We start from the raw sequence: 16,756 nt of genomic DNA, 5'->3' as shown, positions 1-16,756 counted from the left end.
CCCATTTTCTTTTTAGTGTTATAATTGTGTGTGCAATGTGTGAAAGTAGTGTTGTCAAAATGTGTCAAGTATTACTACTATTACTTCTTTATTATGTACCTGCATATTGTGTATTTGGCATTTTTATGTAAGAGAACCACCCGCGGTGTCCCTCATTTTTGTACAAAAGCTTTTCTTCATTTTTAATATAGACACACAGTTTGTGCATGGTTAGGGAGAGCTTTGTCTAGTCTGCAGAAATTGTTATGTCATTAGCGTGATGTATGCTAACTATTGCATTTCGCAGAGCATTAGTAGGACTGTACTCAAAATTCATTCCTCGGCAACAGCAGCAACAATGTGCCCAGGATCAGACAAAAATCATTTACAGCAATATGCTGCATTGTCTGGTTGAGATAACTACTCAATAAATGCAGCGATAATCCCCTAACACCATACTGATACATCTTTGCTGAACGAATGTCATGACTGATGGAGTCTTATGCCTTATGAAGATATAAAAATATTTGTAATAGGAAAAATTTATTTGCTATATTCTCCATGGAACGTATTGTAGATGAAGCTCCATGCCTTCTAAAAAACCCATATTTATGATAAACGTAAATTTGGCACATGTCAACGTAATGAATGCCCCTACTGCTTATATGCTTCTCGACGACTTTAGGAAAAAGTGATTCGACTGAGATCGTATGTAATAAGTATTTTCGCTAATTCCGCTGCTTTTAAATATCCCTCAGACACGTGTTACCTTAGGTCCATAAATCAAAATTCGCGTGTTAGGTCTACTGTTGATATTATCAGTGCGTGGTAATCAATGACTGCTGATATTCCCTGAATAGGCCAAGTGACAATAACAACAACTTCAAAGGCTCGGCGTTGCGAAGGAAAAAAGTGAGCTGAATTTTTTCAATTTTGCTACAAGGAGCTTTGAAAACTCAGCTTGAGTTGGTGGAGCTTAATTTATAGATAAGGTCCTTTTCCCAGTAATAGAGCAGTTTATTCCTGCAGATGTAAAGAGACGTGTAATAATTTTGTTTTGTAGTTATTTTCTGTGCAATCAACGCAGTGAATATTGAGGTACATTATTGAAGTTTTGCTTTTGGTACTTATTAAGTAATAAATTATGGTCTAGGTTTCTTTGGAGCTTCTTTTTTTCCAGAACTTGTTTAGGTAAAGCTGATTCTGCGCTTCTTTGATATGAGATCCCAGCTTATTTTGCACATACTCGCATACACGAAGAAGTTCTAGATTTGTTGTTTCGTGAAAGGGGCATGCATTTGAATATTTTTTGGATTAATATTCTGTAGAGTACTGGTACCGTCCATAGATTCGTTGAATTCTTATATTTCTTCAGAACGTCGTTCTGAAAAGCATTGTTCTGTAAATTCTCTAGGTGAAATAACAGCGTATCATGATATTTACAAACGTCATCTGCTTCTACATCTGCATAGGCTTCCATCGTCAATCTTACTGTAAACTTTAATTAGCTTAATTATGGTAAGTCGAGCTGCCTGATTTGGTACAAAGGAAAAGACAGACATCTGATAATTTAGAATTGCGGTTATTGCACCAGAAAAAGATTCCTGAGCATTGAAATTAGACATGTCAATTATGGTCTTCGAAGTGTCCGAAACTCTCGCTGGAACTGTTATAATACTTTCAACTTCATCGCAATGAAGTGCATCAAACACATCAGAAGTAATGACTTGAGTTGACAACAAATATTTATTTATGATGCAGATTACTGTAGCTTTCAGATAAGACGGCAACACGTAATCGATCTTTCCTTAAGAAAGACATCTGAGTTTCCAAATAGCCCAGCAGAAATGCCCTAAGCACCAATGACGGTGATGCATGCGCAAATAAAAATGACAACCTTAAAGGGGTATTTCAAGGGAGAAAATCCTTCTATCACAATTTTGCATTTCTTATCCTGCCTTCGCTGAACTTTCGCTCAACAGAAGCATAATGAGCTTGCAACATATTGTAGCACGCGTCCGAAAGGAACAGTGAAAGAAAGGTAATTATAGGATGCGTTTATGTCATTGGCTCAATTCACGATTTTCAACACCTTCAAGAAAAACATGGTAGTGCTGACGGAACATTTACGAGGGCGCAAAATTTGCGCATTAACTGTGCGTCTATTGTCATCTTCATTGGTATCATCCTGCAGAGATTGTGCGGTACGTGCAAAGCAAGGCTTTATTTTCTCGAATTGTAGTAGCTTCGGACAGCACGTAAAAACGTATGTAATACGCCGAAATTTTCATAAGTATCGCATTCCAGTTTTAGACACAGTCAATTTTAAAACAGCATCGTTACGGTTGGTCGCTATGCCTGAAAGGTTAGAGTCGTTGCTGTATTCGTCCAGAATCTATCAGTATTGCTACCTTAAAAAATTACACGAAGTAGTGATATGTGACTATTGGATAAATATGCGATAAGTGCGTTCTGCTCGGAATTTGCCCCGATTTACAGTACTAAGTGGCAATAAGCACAGCTCACCGATTAGGCAGGCAGCCAACCTTTAATGAGCGGAAACCCAAGCGTACCATGTGGCCAGTACCACAGCGCTTTTTAATTTTAAAACCTGCAATCATCAGTAATTTTTAATTTCAGTAAATAATGAGAATTCTAGTGTTATGTCTTATTTGGCTAACATGAGAGGGGTAATTTCGTAATCTACAGTCTATGTATATCGCTGAGGTCTCGAATGCGACAATAAAGAGAAACACAGATCACTGTGATATCTCCAGAAGGCATAAGCCTCGCATTCACACGTTCGTTATGAAGTGCTGCCAACTGCATGTTTACCAAACTCGCATACAGTTTTGTCCTGCTGACTCTGTCAAGAAATTCGCTGAAGCCTTGTAATTTGTGATCAAGATAACAATGTCACGTAGCTGTGGTGGCAAAGAACACAGTAGCAATACTGTGAATAATGTAACTACCATTTATATGGCCAACCTGTGCCCACAATTGCGAGTCACACTAAAAGCACAACGATAGCGGCAAACAGTTGGCGATCGTCAAAAATGTGATCTGCCGGTCAAGGGCGTCGGCTTTCACGCATACGTCATCGAAGGTTCTAGAGCAATCGCTGCTGCCCACTTGTCTTCCAGAAAACTCTACACAATTCATGTTGCACATACGATCAGATTACACAAGCTTTAGTGACACCAGACACCGATAACATTCGAGAAACTTGCGATACATACGTGCGCGTCACGCACTGAGAGGTAACATTCATTAGATTTATTAGACGGTGAAAAACTGATAAAGATAAACATCACCCGATAAAGATCAACAAGTACGCGGTTCAATGTCTCCCTCTCAAAAACCATCGCCTCCATGCTACCAACAGGACCGCGTAAAACAAATGACATGCATTAAACAAACATAGCAATCAAACAAAGAAACAAAGTCCAAAGTAACGCAGTCAAAAAAAAAGACTGTCTAAAACTAGGCTTTGCACAGTCCAAAAGTTCGTTAGCGCTGGTATAACAGCTTAATAGCACTTCTTGTTGGGCTAGTTGGTAGGTGTTCATTAGAAAATATTGACACGTGTACTTGTCTTTATCGGGCGACAAGTATTGTCGCCTAACAAATGTTATCGCACAGCGCGGGACGCGCCTGCATGTGTCCGAAGTTTCTGGAAAGTTATCGATGCTTCTATCCGCTGTCTGTTGTCGCCGAACGTTGTGTTATCTGATTTCATCGCTTGACACGAATGGTGTAGAACATTTTAGAAGGCATGCGGGTCCCAACGTTTCATCTGGAACATTCGATGATTGCGGTATAAAAGCCGACGCGCTTGACCCGCTGATCAGATTTTCGACGATCGCCGAGCGTGTTCGCCGCTATCGTTGCGCTATAAGTGTAGCCTGTTTTGTGGGCACAGGTTCGCCCAATAAAAGTTAGTTTTGTCGTTCACAGTACTGCTACTGTGTTATTCAACGTCACGACCACGTGACATCTGGTGGAGGTGCTTGTGCGTTCATGTACCGAACGCCCCCGCAGAGCCGCGATCCAAGCCCGAAGCCCGAGGACAAAACCAACGTCGCCCAAGACCAGCGAGCTAGCCGCCGGCTGCAAGGACTGCCCCCAGAGCACGGACTCCTACCTGAGACGTGCAGGAAGATCGCCACCAAGTCCACCCCAATGGCAGCCCCAGCATCCCCCGTCGTGCTGCAGCAGCCCAGGGAGCCTCCGACGTTCCGCGGTTCAACGTTCGAGGACGCAGAAAGCTGGCTTGAGACATACGAGAGGGTCTCTGCTTTTAACAACTGGAACAGCGAGGACAAACTGCGACATGTCTTCTTCGCATTGGAAGACGCTGCCAGGACGTGGTTCGAGAACCGAGAAGCCACCTTCACTACCTGGGAGCTGTTCCGAAGCGGCTTCCTGAAGACATTCACAAGCGTCGTACGCCGAGAACGAGCCCAAGCACTGCTGGAAACCCGAGTGCAGCTGCCCAACGAGACCACCGCGATTTTTACAGAAGAAATGAGCCGCCTATTCCGCCACGCCGACCCGGAAATGTCCGAGGAAAAGAAAGTCCGGCTACTAATGCGTGGTGTTAAGGAGGAACTTTTCGCCGGTATGATACGAAACCCACCGAAGGCTGTCGACGAGTTTCTTCGCGAGGCCACTAGCATCGAGAAGACACTCGAGATGCGAAACCGGCAATTCGACCGCCGCACCAACGCTACAAACTATGCCGGAGTTCAATCACTGGCCTCTGAAGACCTGCGCGAGGCTATCAGGGCAGTCGTACGAGAGGAGCTTCAGAAGATCTTCCCGTCGTCGCAGCCTCAAGTGGCCTCGATCGCTGACATCGTCAAAGATGAGGTTCAGCGGTCGCTTGGAGTCCCGGAGGTGCAACCTCAATTACCGCAACCCCAACCCGAAGCGATGACCTACGCCGCCGTCGTACGCCGTCAAGGCCCTCCTCAGCGACCGCGCCAGGGCCCTGTAACGCCGCAATTTCGTCGTCCGCCGCCGCCGCCGCCAGCACGACCACCCGTCGCCCAGCGCACCTACGCGAGGAAAACGGACATTTGGCGTGCTCCTGACCACCGCCCGCTCTGCTACCACTGCGGAGAAGCGGGTCACGTCTACCGACGCTGTCCGTACCGGGAGATGGGACTGCGAGGTTTCGCCGTCAACGCGCCGCGTCCACAGCTTGGAGAGCGCCCACGTGACATCGCCGATTACCTCGCCGCTACTCAGTGGAGCCCTCGACGGCCATCCCGTTCGCCGTCACCAGGACGCTACCTGTCGCCGCAGCGCCGACCATACACTGGCCCAGCCCGGGGCCGGTCAGCGAGCCCATATCCGGAAAACTAAAAGCAGCAACCGATGGAGGTGCGGTTGCTGTTCGTCGAACTGACGAAGATCCTCCGCCGCCGACGAAGACGACGACGAAACGATCTCGACGACATAACAACGACACGCCGCCGTCCCGACGAAGTCGGGAAGGCAAGACTACACCGACGAACGACGACTTGACGACGCGACGTTCCAACTTCATTTCAACACGACGCAGCCGTGATCCGACGCCACGACCTAACTGCAACGCCAGACAAAGAACCACCGACCTCGACGTGCTTCTCGACGGCCACGCAGTCACTGCCTTAGTCGACACAGGGGCTGATTACTCCGTCATGAGTGGACACATCGCCGCCCAGTTGAAGAAAGTTAAGACTACGTGGGAAGGCCCTCAAATTCGAACCGCTGGAGGACACCTCATCACGCCGTCTGGAGTCTGCACAGCAAGAATTACCGTTCATGACCGGACTTACCCTGCCACCTTCGTTATCCTCCAACAGTGTTCACGAGACGTCATTCTCGGTATGGACTTCCTGAACCAACACGGCGCAGTCATCGACCTGAAGTCGAAGTCAATAACGCTGTCGGAAGATAAAGCGATACCGCCGGAGAGCCCTCGTAGTCACCACGCCTTGAGTGTGCTCGAAGACCAAGTGAGCATCCCGCCCCGCTCCAGCATTGTTATTTCGGTCGGCACCGAAATACCCGCTGACGTAGAAGGTGTCATCGAAGGCGACCAACGCCTCCTGCTAGACCGTGAAATTTGCGTCGCAAGAGGGATCGCTCGACTGCATGGAGGGAAAACTGAAGTGTTGCTGACAAACTTCAGCCAGGAGTTCAAGCACATCAACAAGGGCACGACGATCGCGTACATCGAGGAAATTGTGGAAACCGGTAATGCGTTTGTCCTCTCGGATTCCGCCGCATCTACCCCGACGACCATGGTTCCCGAACCAGACTACGACATTAATCCAAGTCTCCCAGTGATTAAGCAACAGCAGCTCAGAAGTCTGCTCCGACGATACAAAGGCTGCTTTTCGACGACATCAAGGATTCGACAAACACCAGTCGCCAAGCATCGCATAATCACCGAGGAGTACGCTCGACCACTCCGCCAGAGCCCTTACCGAGTTTCGCTGCGAGAACGCGAAGCTATAAGAGAACAAGTCGACGAAATGCTGCGCGACGACATCATCCAGCCGTCGAAAAGCCCGTGGGCATCCCCTGTTGTCCTGGTGAAGAAAAAGGACGGAACCCTACGTTTCTGCGTCGATTATCGTCGTCTGAACAAGATCACGAAGAAGGACGTATACCCCCTTCCACGGATAGACGACGCATTGGATCGGCTCTGCAACGCTAAGTACTTCTCGTCGATGGATCTCAAGTCTGGCTACTGGCAAATAGAAGTCGACGAGAGAGATCGCGAAAAGACCGCCTTCATCACGCCAGACGGCCTCTACGAGTTCAAGGTCATGCCATTCGGACTTTGCTCGGCGCCTGCAACTTTCCAGCGCGTCATGGACACGGCGTTAGCAGGATTGAAGTGGCAGACCTGCCTTGTTTACTTGGATGACGTCGTCGTCTTCGCCGAAAATTTCGACGATCACCTTAGGCGGCTTATGACAGTACTAGAGGCCATCAAGTCATCAGGGCTCACTCTGAAGCCAGAAAAATGCCGCTTCGCTTACGACGAGCTTCTGTTCCTAGGCCACGTCATCAGTAAATCCGGAGTACGCCCCGACCCCCAGAAAACAGCTGCCATCGCAAAGTTCCCGCAGCCCACCGACAAGAAGGCAGTGCGTAGATTCCTTGGCATGTGTGCCTACTACAGGCGCTTTGTCAAGGACTTTTCACGCATCGCCGAGCCGTTGACACGTCTAACTAAATGTGACGTTGAGTTCAAGTGGGAAACGCCGCAGGCCGACGCATTTGAAGAACTCAAACGACGCATGCAGTCGCCGCCGGTACTTGCGCACTTCGACGAGTACGCCGATACAGAAATCCATACTGACGCCAGTAGCCTAGGCCTCGGTGCCGTTCTAGTCCAGAGGAAAAACGGAGTCGAACAGGTGATATCTTACGCTAGCCGGTCGCTGTCAAAAGCGGAAGGCAACTATTCTACGACCGAAAAGGAATGCCTCGCCATCGTTTGGGCTACAGCTAAATTTCGCCCTTATCTTTATGGCAGGCCATTCAAAGTCGTCAGTGACCATCACGCTTTGTGTTGGCTAGCGAGTATAAAGGATCCTTCAGGACGACTGGCGGGGTGGAGCCTCAGACTACAAGAATACGACATCACTGTAACCTACAAGTCCGGACGAAAACACTCCGATGCCGATTGCCTATCACGTGCCCCCATTGACCCGCCGCCGCAAGATGACGAAGATGACGACGCCTTCCTTGGCATGATAAGCGCAGAAGACTTCTCTGAGCAGCAACGGGCAGACCCGGAGCTAAAAGGCCTGGTGGAATATTTGGAAGGGCACACCGACGTTGTCCCCAGGGCATTTAAGCGCGGACTATCTTCCTTCACGCTTCAAAACAATCTCCTCGTGAAGAAGAACTTTTCACCACTCCGCGCCAACTACCTTCTTGTTGTCCCGTCAGGACTTCGTCCAGAAGTATTGCACGCCCTACATGACGATCCGACCGCTGGACACCTCGGTTTTTCCCGGACACTCTCGAGGATACAACAAAAGTATTATTGGCCGCGCCTGACCGCCGATGTCGCCCATTATGTCAGAACATGCCGAGACTGTCAGTGACGTAAGACACCGCCGACAAGGCCAGCCGGATTACTACAGCCAATCGAGCCTCCTTGCCGACCATTCCAGCAGATCGGGATGGACTTGCTGGGACCCTTTCCGACGTCAACAACCGGAAATAAGTGGATCGTCGTGGCGACAGACTACCTCACCCGCTTCGCTGAAACTAAAGCACTGCCGAAAGGTAGCGCAGCCGAAGTGGCGAAATTTTTTGTCGAAAACATCCTGCTTCGACATGGCGCCCCAGAAGTGCTCATCACCGACAGAGGAACGGCCTTTACAGCGGAGCTCACCCAAGCCATTCTGAAATACAGTCAGACAAGGCACAGGAGGACCACGGCCTACCACCCGCAGACGAATGGCCTTACGGAGCGGCTGAATAAGACCCTCGCCGACATGCTAGCGATGTACGTCGACGTCGAACACAAGACCTGGGATGCCGTCCTGCCGTACGTAACATTTGCTTACAACACGGCGGTGCAAGAAACAACACAGATCACGCCGTTTAAGCTGGTTTACGGCAGGAACCCGACGACGACGCTCGACGCCATGCTGCCCCACGTCACTGACGAAGAGAATGTTGACGTCGCTAGCTATCTCCAGCGCGCCGAAGAAGCCCGACAGCTCGCCCGCCTACGGATCAAGAACCAACAGAGGACCGACAGCCGACACTACAACCTCCGACGACGCTTTGTTGAGTACCAACCCGGCGACCGTGTTTGGGTTTGGACACCGATACGCCGACGAGGACTCAGTGAGAAACTACTCCGACGCTATTTCGGACCCTACAAGGTCATTCGACGTATTGACGCTCTGGACTATGAGGTCGTGCCAGACGGCATTTCGCATTCACAGCGACGTCGCGGACGACCTGAAGTGGTCCACGTGGTGCGTCTTAAACCATTTTACGGACGCTAACGAACTTTCCTTATTTTTTTTTCTTTGCTATGAGTGCTTACTTATTACTTTCGTTTGTTTGCAGCATCGGGTCGATGCTTTTTAAGAGGGGGGTATTGACACGTGTACTTGTCTTTATCGGGCGACAAGTATTGTCGCCTAACAAATGTTATCGCACAGCGCGGGACGCGCCTGCATGTGTCCGAAGTTTCTGGAAAGTTATCGATGCTTCTATCCGCTGTCTGTTGTCGCCGAACGTTGTGTTATCTGATTTCATCGCTTGACACGAATGGTGTAGAACATTTTAGAAGGCATGCGGGTCCCAACGTTTAATCTGGAACATTCGATGATTGCGGTATAAAAGCCGACGCGCTTGACCCGCTGATCAGATTTTCGACGATCGCCGAGCGTGTTCGCCGCTATCGTTGCGCTATAAGTGTAGCCTGTTTTGTGGGCACAGGTTCGCCCAATAAAAGTTAGTTTTGTCGTTCACAGTACTGCTACTGTGTTATTCAACGTCATGACCACGTGACAATATGAAGACGCCAAGTAAACCGACGGGAGTAAACCGAAGAGAACGGGACAGGGCGCCAAGTGGCGCCCTGTCCCGTTCTCTTCTCTTGTGGGTGTCGGTTTATTTGGCGTCTTCATATTTCATAAAGATAACAGCTTAAGTCGCACAACAGGGACTATTTAGGGTCTTGAGTGACACCGCTGTGATAGCTAAGTGCCGTCTGGCATGACCTCATACTCAAAAGCGGCAATGAGTCGGATGATCTTGTAGGGTCTCAAATAGCATCGCAACAGTCTCTCACTGAGTCCCCGTCTGCGTATCAAGGTCCAAACCCAAACACGGCCGCCGCGCTCGTATTCTGCGTATCACCGTCGATCATTGCAGTGCCGGCTGTCGGCCTTTTGCTACTTCTTGGTACGTAGGCCGGCGAGCTCTCATACTTCTTCAGCGCGTAAGGGATAGGCGGCAACGTTAATATTTTCGTAGTCGGCGACTTGCGGCAGCGTGGCGTCGAGAGTCGTCGTCAGGTTCCTTCTGTAAACCAGTTTGAACAGTGTGACTTGTGTTCTTTTGTGCACTAAGGTATTGTAAGTAGAGATGACATACGGAAGCACGACTTCCCACTTGTTGCGTTTGGCGTCGACGTACAGAGCTGGCATGTCCGCGAGCTTCATGTTCAGTCATTCCGTTAGGCAATCCGTCTGTGGGTGGTAGGCATGCAGTGGTCCTCCGATGACTTGTCTGGCTTCACTGCAGGATGGGTTCAGTAAGATCAGCAGTAAAAGCCGTTCCACTGCCAGCAATGTGGACTTCTGGCGCATCATGTCGCGGCAGGATGTTCTCTACGAAAAATTTTGCTACAATGGCCGCAGTACCTTTAGGCAGAGCTTTCGTTTCGGCGATGCGGGTAAGGTTGTATGCGGCCACACTTGTTTCCAGATGGCGACGTCTGAAAGGGCCCGAGCAAATCAGACCCGATCTGGCGAAACGGTGGGCAAGGAGGCTTGATCGGCTGTAGTAATGCCGCCAGCCTTGTCGGTGGTGTCTTGCGTCACTGGCAGTCTGCACTTGTCTTGACGTGAAGGGCGACGTCGGCAGTCAGGCGTCGCTAGTAATATCTTTCCTGTATCCTCCATAGCCTCTTGGACAATCTAAGGTTTCCTAGCGGTCGGGTCGCCATGTAGGACGTGCTGTACAGTTGGCGCGGACTGCTAAGAACTTCTTTCCGAGTAAGTTCTTTTGAAGCGAAAACGAAGATAATTCTCGCAGAAATGGCCTATAGAGACAACGTCGGTGTGCCCTTCCGAATACTCGACGACGCGTTTTAGCTCGACGTCTGTTCCTGCTTATTAACCAATGAAGGCATCGTCATCGTCGTTGTCTTGCGGAGGCAGTCAGTGGAGGGCGCGAGATAAACAGTCGGCATCATATTGCTTTCGTCCGGACTTGTAGATAACAGTGATGTCATATTCTTGCAGTCTTAGCTCCACCACACCAGGCATTTTGAAAGGCCTTTAAATTAGCTAACCAACACAACACGGGGTGGTGGGTGACTACATTGAACGGCCTGCCATTTATGTAAGGGTGGAATTTTCCTATAGTGCAAATCCTGACGAGGCATTGCTTTTCGGTCGTAGAATGTCTTCCACTTTCAACAGCCGACCGGCTAGTGTAATATATCACCCGTTCAAGGCCGTCTTTCCTGAACAATTGAACGGCATCAAGGCGTAGGCTACTGGCTTCAGAGGGTATTTCTGAATTGGCGTCATCGTCGCACTGTACAAGTACCGGTGGCGAATGCATGCGTCGTTTCAGTTCTTGAAATGCGTCGGCCTGCTGCGCTTCCAACATGAACTGGACATCACATTTAGTTAGATATATCAGCGGCTCAGCGATGCATGAGAAGTCCTTGACAAAGCGTCTATATTAGGCACACATGCCAAGGAATGCATCGACTGCCTTCTTGTCGATGGGCAGCTGGAACTTTGCGATGGCAGCTCTCTTCTCCGGGTTGAGGCGGACTCCATATTTGCTGATGACGCGGTGCAGGAAGGAAAGCTCATCATAAGAGAAGCGGCCCATTTCCGGCTTTAGAGTGAGCCCTGATGACATGAAAGCCTCTGATGCTGTCCTAAGACACCTAAGGTGATCGTCAAAATTTCTCGCGATGATGACGATGTCGTCGAAGTTAGAAAGACGGGCGTTATAACGTAAGATCATTCCGAACTGTTCTATTCCAATTCTGCACTCAGCACTCCAGGATTGGTGACAAACATTTTCGGACCACCCCCACTTCACCTGTCTGTCACGCTACGTCACAAAAGCTGCAATAGCTCCCCATATGATATGATGTGTGCACACTAAATATGCATGATTTGACTGAAAAAAAAAAGTTATTTCTGATTCGACGCCTTTTCGCCATTAGCCCTCGGCTATTGGTCAAAAGTTGCCGGGCGGCACCCACTTCACCTGCCTGTCACGCGACGTCACAAAACCGCAAAACTCACCCCGTCGAAGTGACTTATACGCGTTGAAGATGTATTAATATGCCGAACAAAAATGAATTTTCTTCTGAATAGCGGCAGGCTGCCCAGTCCCGAAAAGCGCAAAAAATGGCTGCCGCCGATCTCTCAGGCAAGGGTGCTCGCACCTACCGAAAAGCATAGGTTCATTTGCGTGTAATGAAACATTTTGCGTGGCCACTTAGCGTTTTCGAGCACTATCAGCACGTTTACACCCTCGTTCTGCCCACTTTTCTTTGCTGAGGATCCGTTTTATGGTAATTTTCAAGCTTTCGTTGCATGCCGCCGCGATTGTCGACGATCCACAGTAAGCTAAGTAGGTGAAAACGGCCGAATTAGATGCGCCGGCAACACCCTCTTCATCTGGTTATCGATTTTCAGTGCACTGGCTCGGCCCCATCGAATCCATCTCCACTTGCGCGTGCTCCTCGCCTCTTGTGATCCAGTTAGATAAGACGAGCCGCTCATTTTAGGCAATGTTATTCGTTTTTCAAGCAAAGGAAATTTACCTCCTATGAACGAGGAGAGTGTTTGATTGGTCAGCTGAGAGAACCGTCTGGGTGAACGCCTGATGCTTGCGTCGGCGGTTAAGCGAATTTGACGTCAGGAGATTTGAATAAAAACATATTAGTATAGTTTTACGTTATACGACCGCAGGTATGCCACATTACTCCTCCTAACACGGTGTCCATCAAGCCCTGGAACATTGCTGGCGCCGAGCACAGCCCGAATGGCATTATCTTGAATCGGTAGAGGGCGCCTGGCGTGACGAAGGCGGTCTTTTCACGACATTTCTCGTTGATTTCAATTTGCCAGCAGCCATACTTGATATCCATAAACCATAAGAGTTTATCGTTGTAGCGCCGATCCAATGCGTCATCTATGCTTGGGAAGGGGTATACGTCTTCTTTCGTCATCTTGTACAGCCGACGTTAATCGACACAGACACGCAGGATTCCGTCCTTCGATGACGCCCTCTACTTTCCGGGTCTTTGGTTGCCGACGAAAATGACAACGATGGAGCGAGGCAGGAGGCTGACTTGGTCCTCAAGTACACTCAAGGCACGCTGACTGTGAGGTCTCTCCGTCGGTAGGGCTTGGTCTGCGGACAGTGTTTTCGACTCCAGCCTTAGGTCGATGATTGCGCCATGTTGGTTCAGGAAGTCTATGCCGAGAATTAAGTCCCATCATCACTGCTGGAAGACAATGGAAGTGGCAGGGTAGGTTCATTCATTGACTATAATTATTGCCATGCAGGTTCCCGTTGATGTTATGCGATGTTCTCCAGCTGTAAGAATATGAGAGCCGTCCCACGCAGTCTTGGCGCTCTTCAACTTAGCTGTGAATAATCCAGTGATGATGGAGTAATCGGCTCCTTTGTCCACTAAGGTGGTCACTGTGTTGCCCTGGAGAAGCACGTCGAGGTGTTTCGTTCTCTGTCCTCAGGTGCATTTAAGCCATGTCGTCAGATCACGGCTGCGTTAACTCGCTTCGTTAACTCGTGCTTTGTCGGCGTATTGTTAGCTCCCAGGCTTCGTCGGTATGACGGTGTGTCGTTGCTGCATCGTCGAAATGGATCGTGGACCGTCATCTTCGGCGGCTGATGGTCTTCGTCATATCGAAGTAGAACAACCGTAACCACATCGACTGCTGCTTTTAGTTTTCCGAATAGGGGCATACGGACAGGTCCCGGGCGGGGCCAGTGTAATGTCAGCGTTGCGGCGACAGGTAGCGTCCTGGCGGCGGTGAATGGGACTGCCGTCGAAGGCTCCACTGAGTGGTGGTGAGGTACTCGGCGATATTACGAGGGCGCTTCCCTCGCTGCGGGCGCGGATAGTTCACTGCGAATCCTCGTAGTCCCATTTTGCGGTACGGGCAATAGCGCTATATGCGGCCCGACCGTATTCGGGGGCACGCCAAACGTCTGTAATCTCCGGGGTGTTTCGCTAGCCGAGAGGTGGGTGGTGTGGCGGCGTCTGGCGAAGGAATCGCGGCGTCATGCGGCCCTGGCACGACCGCAGAGGAAGACCTTGATGGCGGACGAAGGCAGCGTACTTGATTGCTTCCGACTGGGACCGCGGTGGGCGTGATTGCACGTCAAGAACTCCAAGCGATCGCTGAACCTCTTCTTCGACGAAGTACACTCAAGGCACGCAGACTGTGAGGTCTCTCCGTCGGTAGGGCTTGGTCTGCGGACAGTGTTATCGACTCCAGCCTTAGGTCGATGATTGCGCCGTGTTGGTTCACGAAGTCGATGCCGAGAATCAAGTCTCATCAGCTCACTTAAGCTTGCGACCTTGGGAAACACGTCTGCGATTCCTCGCGACCGACCGCTATGAGGGTCTGCTGCAGGTCGTCGGTGCCGAGTGATTGAACGTTTGTGTAGTTTATGGTCAACGGTCGGTGGTTATACTGCCTTGTCCGCTTATCGAGCGTCTTCTCAATAGTAGAGGCCTCGGAAATAAATTCGACAACGGTCTTAGTCGGGTTGCGTATCAATCCAACGAAAGGCCTTTGCCTCAAACCGCGCATCAGGACGACAAGTTTTATGTCTTCTGGCACGGCTGGGTCTGCTTGTCGGAAGAGGTGAGCCATCTGCTCCGTAAAGATCGCAATGCTTTCGTTTGGAAGCAGCATGCGGGTTTCCAGTAGACCTTCCGCTCGCTCCCTGGGCAGGACGCTCGCCAACGTCTGCGGGAAGCCGTTTCGGAACGGTTCCCAGGTCGTCAGGGTTGATTCCCAGTTCTCTAACCATGCCCTGGCCATCTTCTAAGGCGAAGTACACATGCTGAAGCTTATCGTAAGTGTTTCAGTGTTGGAATGCAGTGACCCTTTTATATATTTCCAGCCAGTTTTCCGCGTCTTCAATTTAAGATCCACGGAAAGTCGTTGGCTCCCTGGGCTGTTGCAGCACGATGGGATACGCTGATTCTGCCGTTGGGGTTGACTTGGCGACGATCTTACTGGGCGTCTGAGGCGAAAGCCCATGCTCCGGGGGAAGTTAGAGCAGAAGACGGCTACTGCGCTTTTTGTTCGAGACGTTGGTGTTGTCTTCTGCATTCGGGCTTCGGCACGGCGTTTTGGGGGCGCGTGGTAGGTGAGCGCTAACAGCTCCATCAGATCTCACGCAATAGTGGTGGCAAATACCACAGTAGCCATGGCCTCTATTAGTTTAGCGCTTGCAACGCAAAGTAAACGCATGTTGTACGCAAAGAAATATCGTTGTCATCACTGCGCAAGCTCTGAACGTTATTTTGTTTCAGCCATTTACATGCACTATAGCACACATTACTTGGCGAGTTTAACGTTCGAATGCTTATTTACGCGAAGAAGTAGCATTGACTAACACGTTGTGAGAGTTTGAAAAACGAGAATTGTTGCAAGGTACATGTGATTTGGAATGTAGAATATTGTCTCCGCCTTCGCTCTACATTTTTTTTTATTTGACAACTGTGTCGCAATGATGATCATGCTTTCCTCCTGCACATAACGTTGGTGAAATGTTCATAGCGCTGTTTTTTTTTTTCAAGGAACGTTTTCCGGCCCACCGTCCTGGTGATCCTGGGTCACATATCTTATACAGAACAAGAGATTCAGGCTCAAACTCCAGGATTCGAATGCTATATAATGCCGCCTTCCTGTCACATAATTCCAAAATCAATCCGGTATAATTTGAAATACGGGCACACTGTTGTAAGTACAACGTCCACCTTTTTAAGTGAATATTGAGGATTAACGTTCCCATCCCATTGAAGTCACGTTGAAGTCAACTTGTGTTTTTCACCGTGAATTTGCTAAAACGCGAGTAAAATTGCCAGGCGCATATATATATATATATATATATATATATATATATATATATATATATATATTGACCGGTTATTGACCTGCTAATGAAAGGGTGATAGAGGCCGGGTGCTTCGCGAAGGGGCACAGCGGGTTTGTATATATATATATATATATATATATATATATATATATATATATATATATATATATATATATATATAATCATATTTGTTTCCCTATCCAGTGAATTGAGTTCCTCTTAATTTGAACTTCTTTCACCCGCCCAGTAAACGGCATCACTTAACCTCTTTCTCATGGTCTGCTGCATGCTCAAGCCCATGCGGCCGTTCGATGTTTTCATAAAACTAATTTACTGTTCGGTTTCTTTTTTAAGAAAGCGTGGTACAGTCTCAGTACAATCTTCCTGATAACACTTCTGTGTGTATCCAGGAGGAAAGCTTAACATAATGACGGTTATTAAGCGAGTAACGGTATGAAGGCTCCCTAGTTGATTTGCCCGGCAAATATCAAGCTCGTGTGCTTAGCAGGAAACTCTGCTCTGGTACAAAAGCTCAAAAAACGACGCTTACGAAGCACCCTGCCGTTTAAATGAGGCATAATTATGCGGTACAAATGTTCAAAAAGCCCACGTTTAGACCGTGACCATCAGGATAAGGGAGCCCTGCGTATTTGGCACGAAAGTTACAAGTGGTACTTACTAGGCGGACGAAATAAGTGTTACCGGCTGTGCTTTCCTTTTTACACGAATGAAATGCTTTTAGCTCGCGTTGTCCGTGGCCTTCAAGTGACCTTGAGCCAAAAGCCAGATCCGTTATCTGAGCACTCAGACGAGGCTCAGAACAACCGCGCAACGTTGCGAAAACAAACGAGATCATTCGGGCTACCACTCAAAACTTGGTACAGGACCGCATTACATA

At 49.0% G+C, this 16,756-nt stretch overlaps 1 protein-coding gene across 6 annotated transcripts in view; it reads left to right on the top strand.

Annotated features, from left to right (window-relative positions):
• The window catches only part of LOC135921763 (uncharacterized), a 238,070-nt gene that overhangs the window by 140,539 nt on the left and 80,775 nt on the right, over window positions 1-16,756 (top strand). For all 6 annotated transcript variants that reach the window (XM_070523495.1, XM_065456063.2, XM_065456062.2 and 3 more), the window contains one exon: window positions 15,560-15,722. In XM_070523495.1, coding sequence (XP_070379596.1) covers window positions 15,560-15,722 — 163 coding nt within the window. The remainder of the gene's footprint in view (window positions 1-15,559; window positions 15,723-16,756) is intronic.

The sequence above is a fragment of the Dermacentor albipictus genome, chromosome 8 (assembly GCF_038994185.2).
Source record: "Dermacentor albipictus isolate Rhodes 1998 colony chromosome 8, USDA_Dalb.pri_finalv2, whole genome shotgun sequence".
NCBI classification, from domain to species: domain Eukaryota; kingdom Metazoa; phylum Arthropoda; class Arachnida; order Ixodida; family Ixodidae; genus Dermacentor; species Dermacentor albipictus.
Note: the sequence above shows the minus strand (reverse complement) of the source record. Positions and strands in the feature narration are given on the sequence as shown.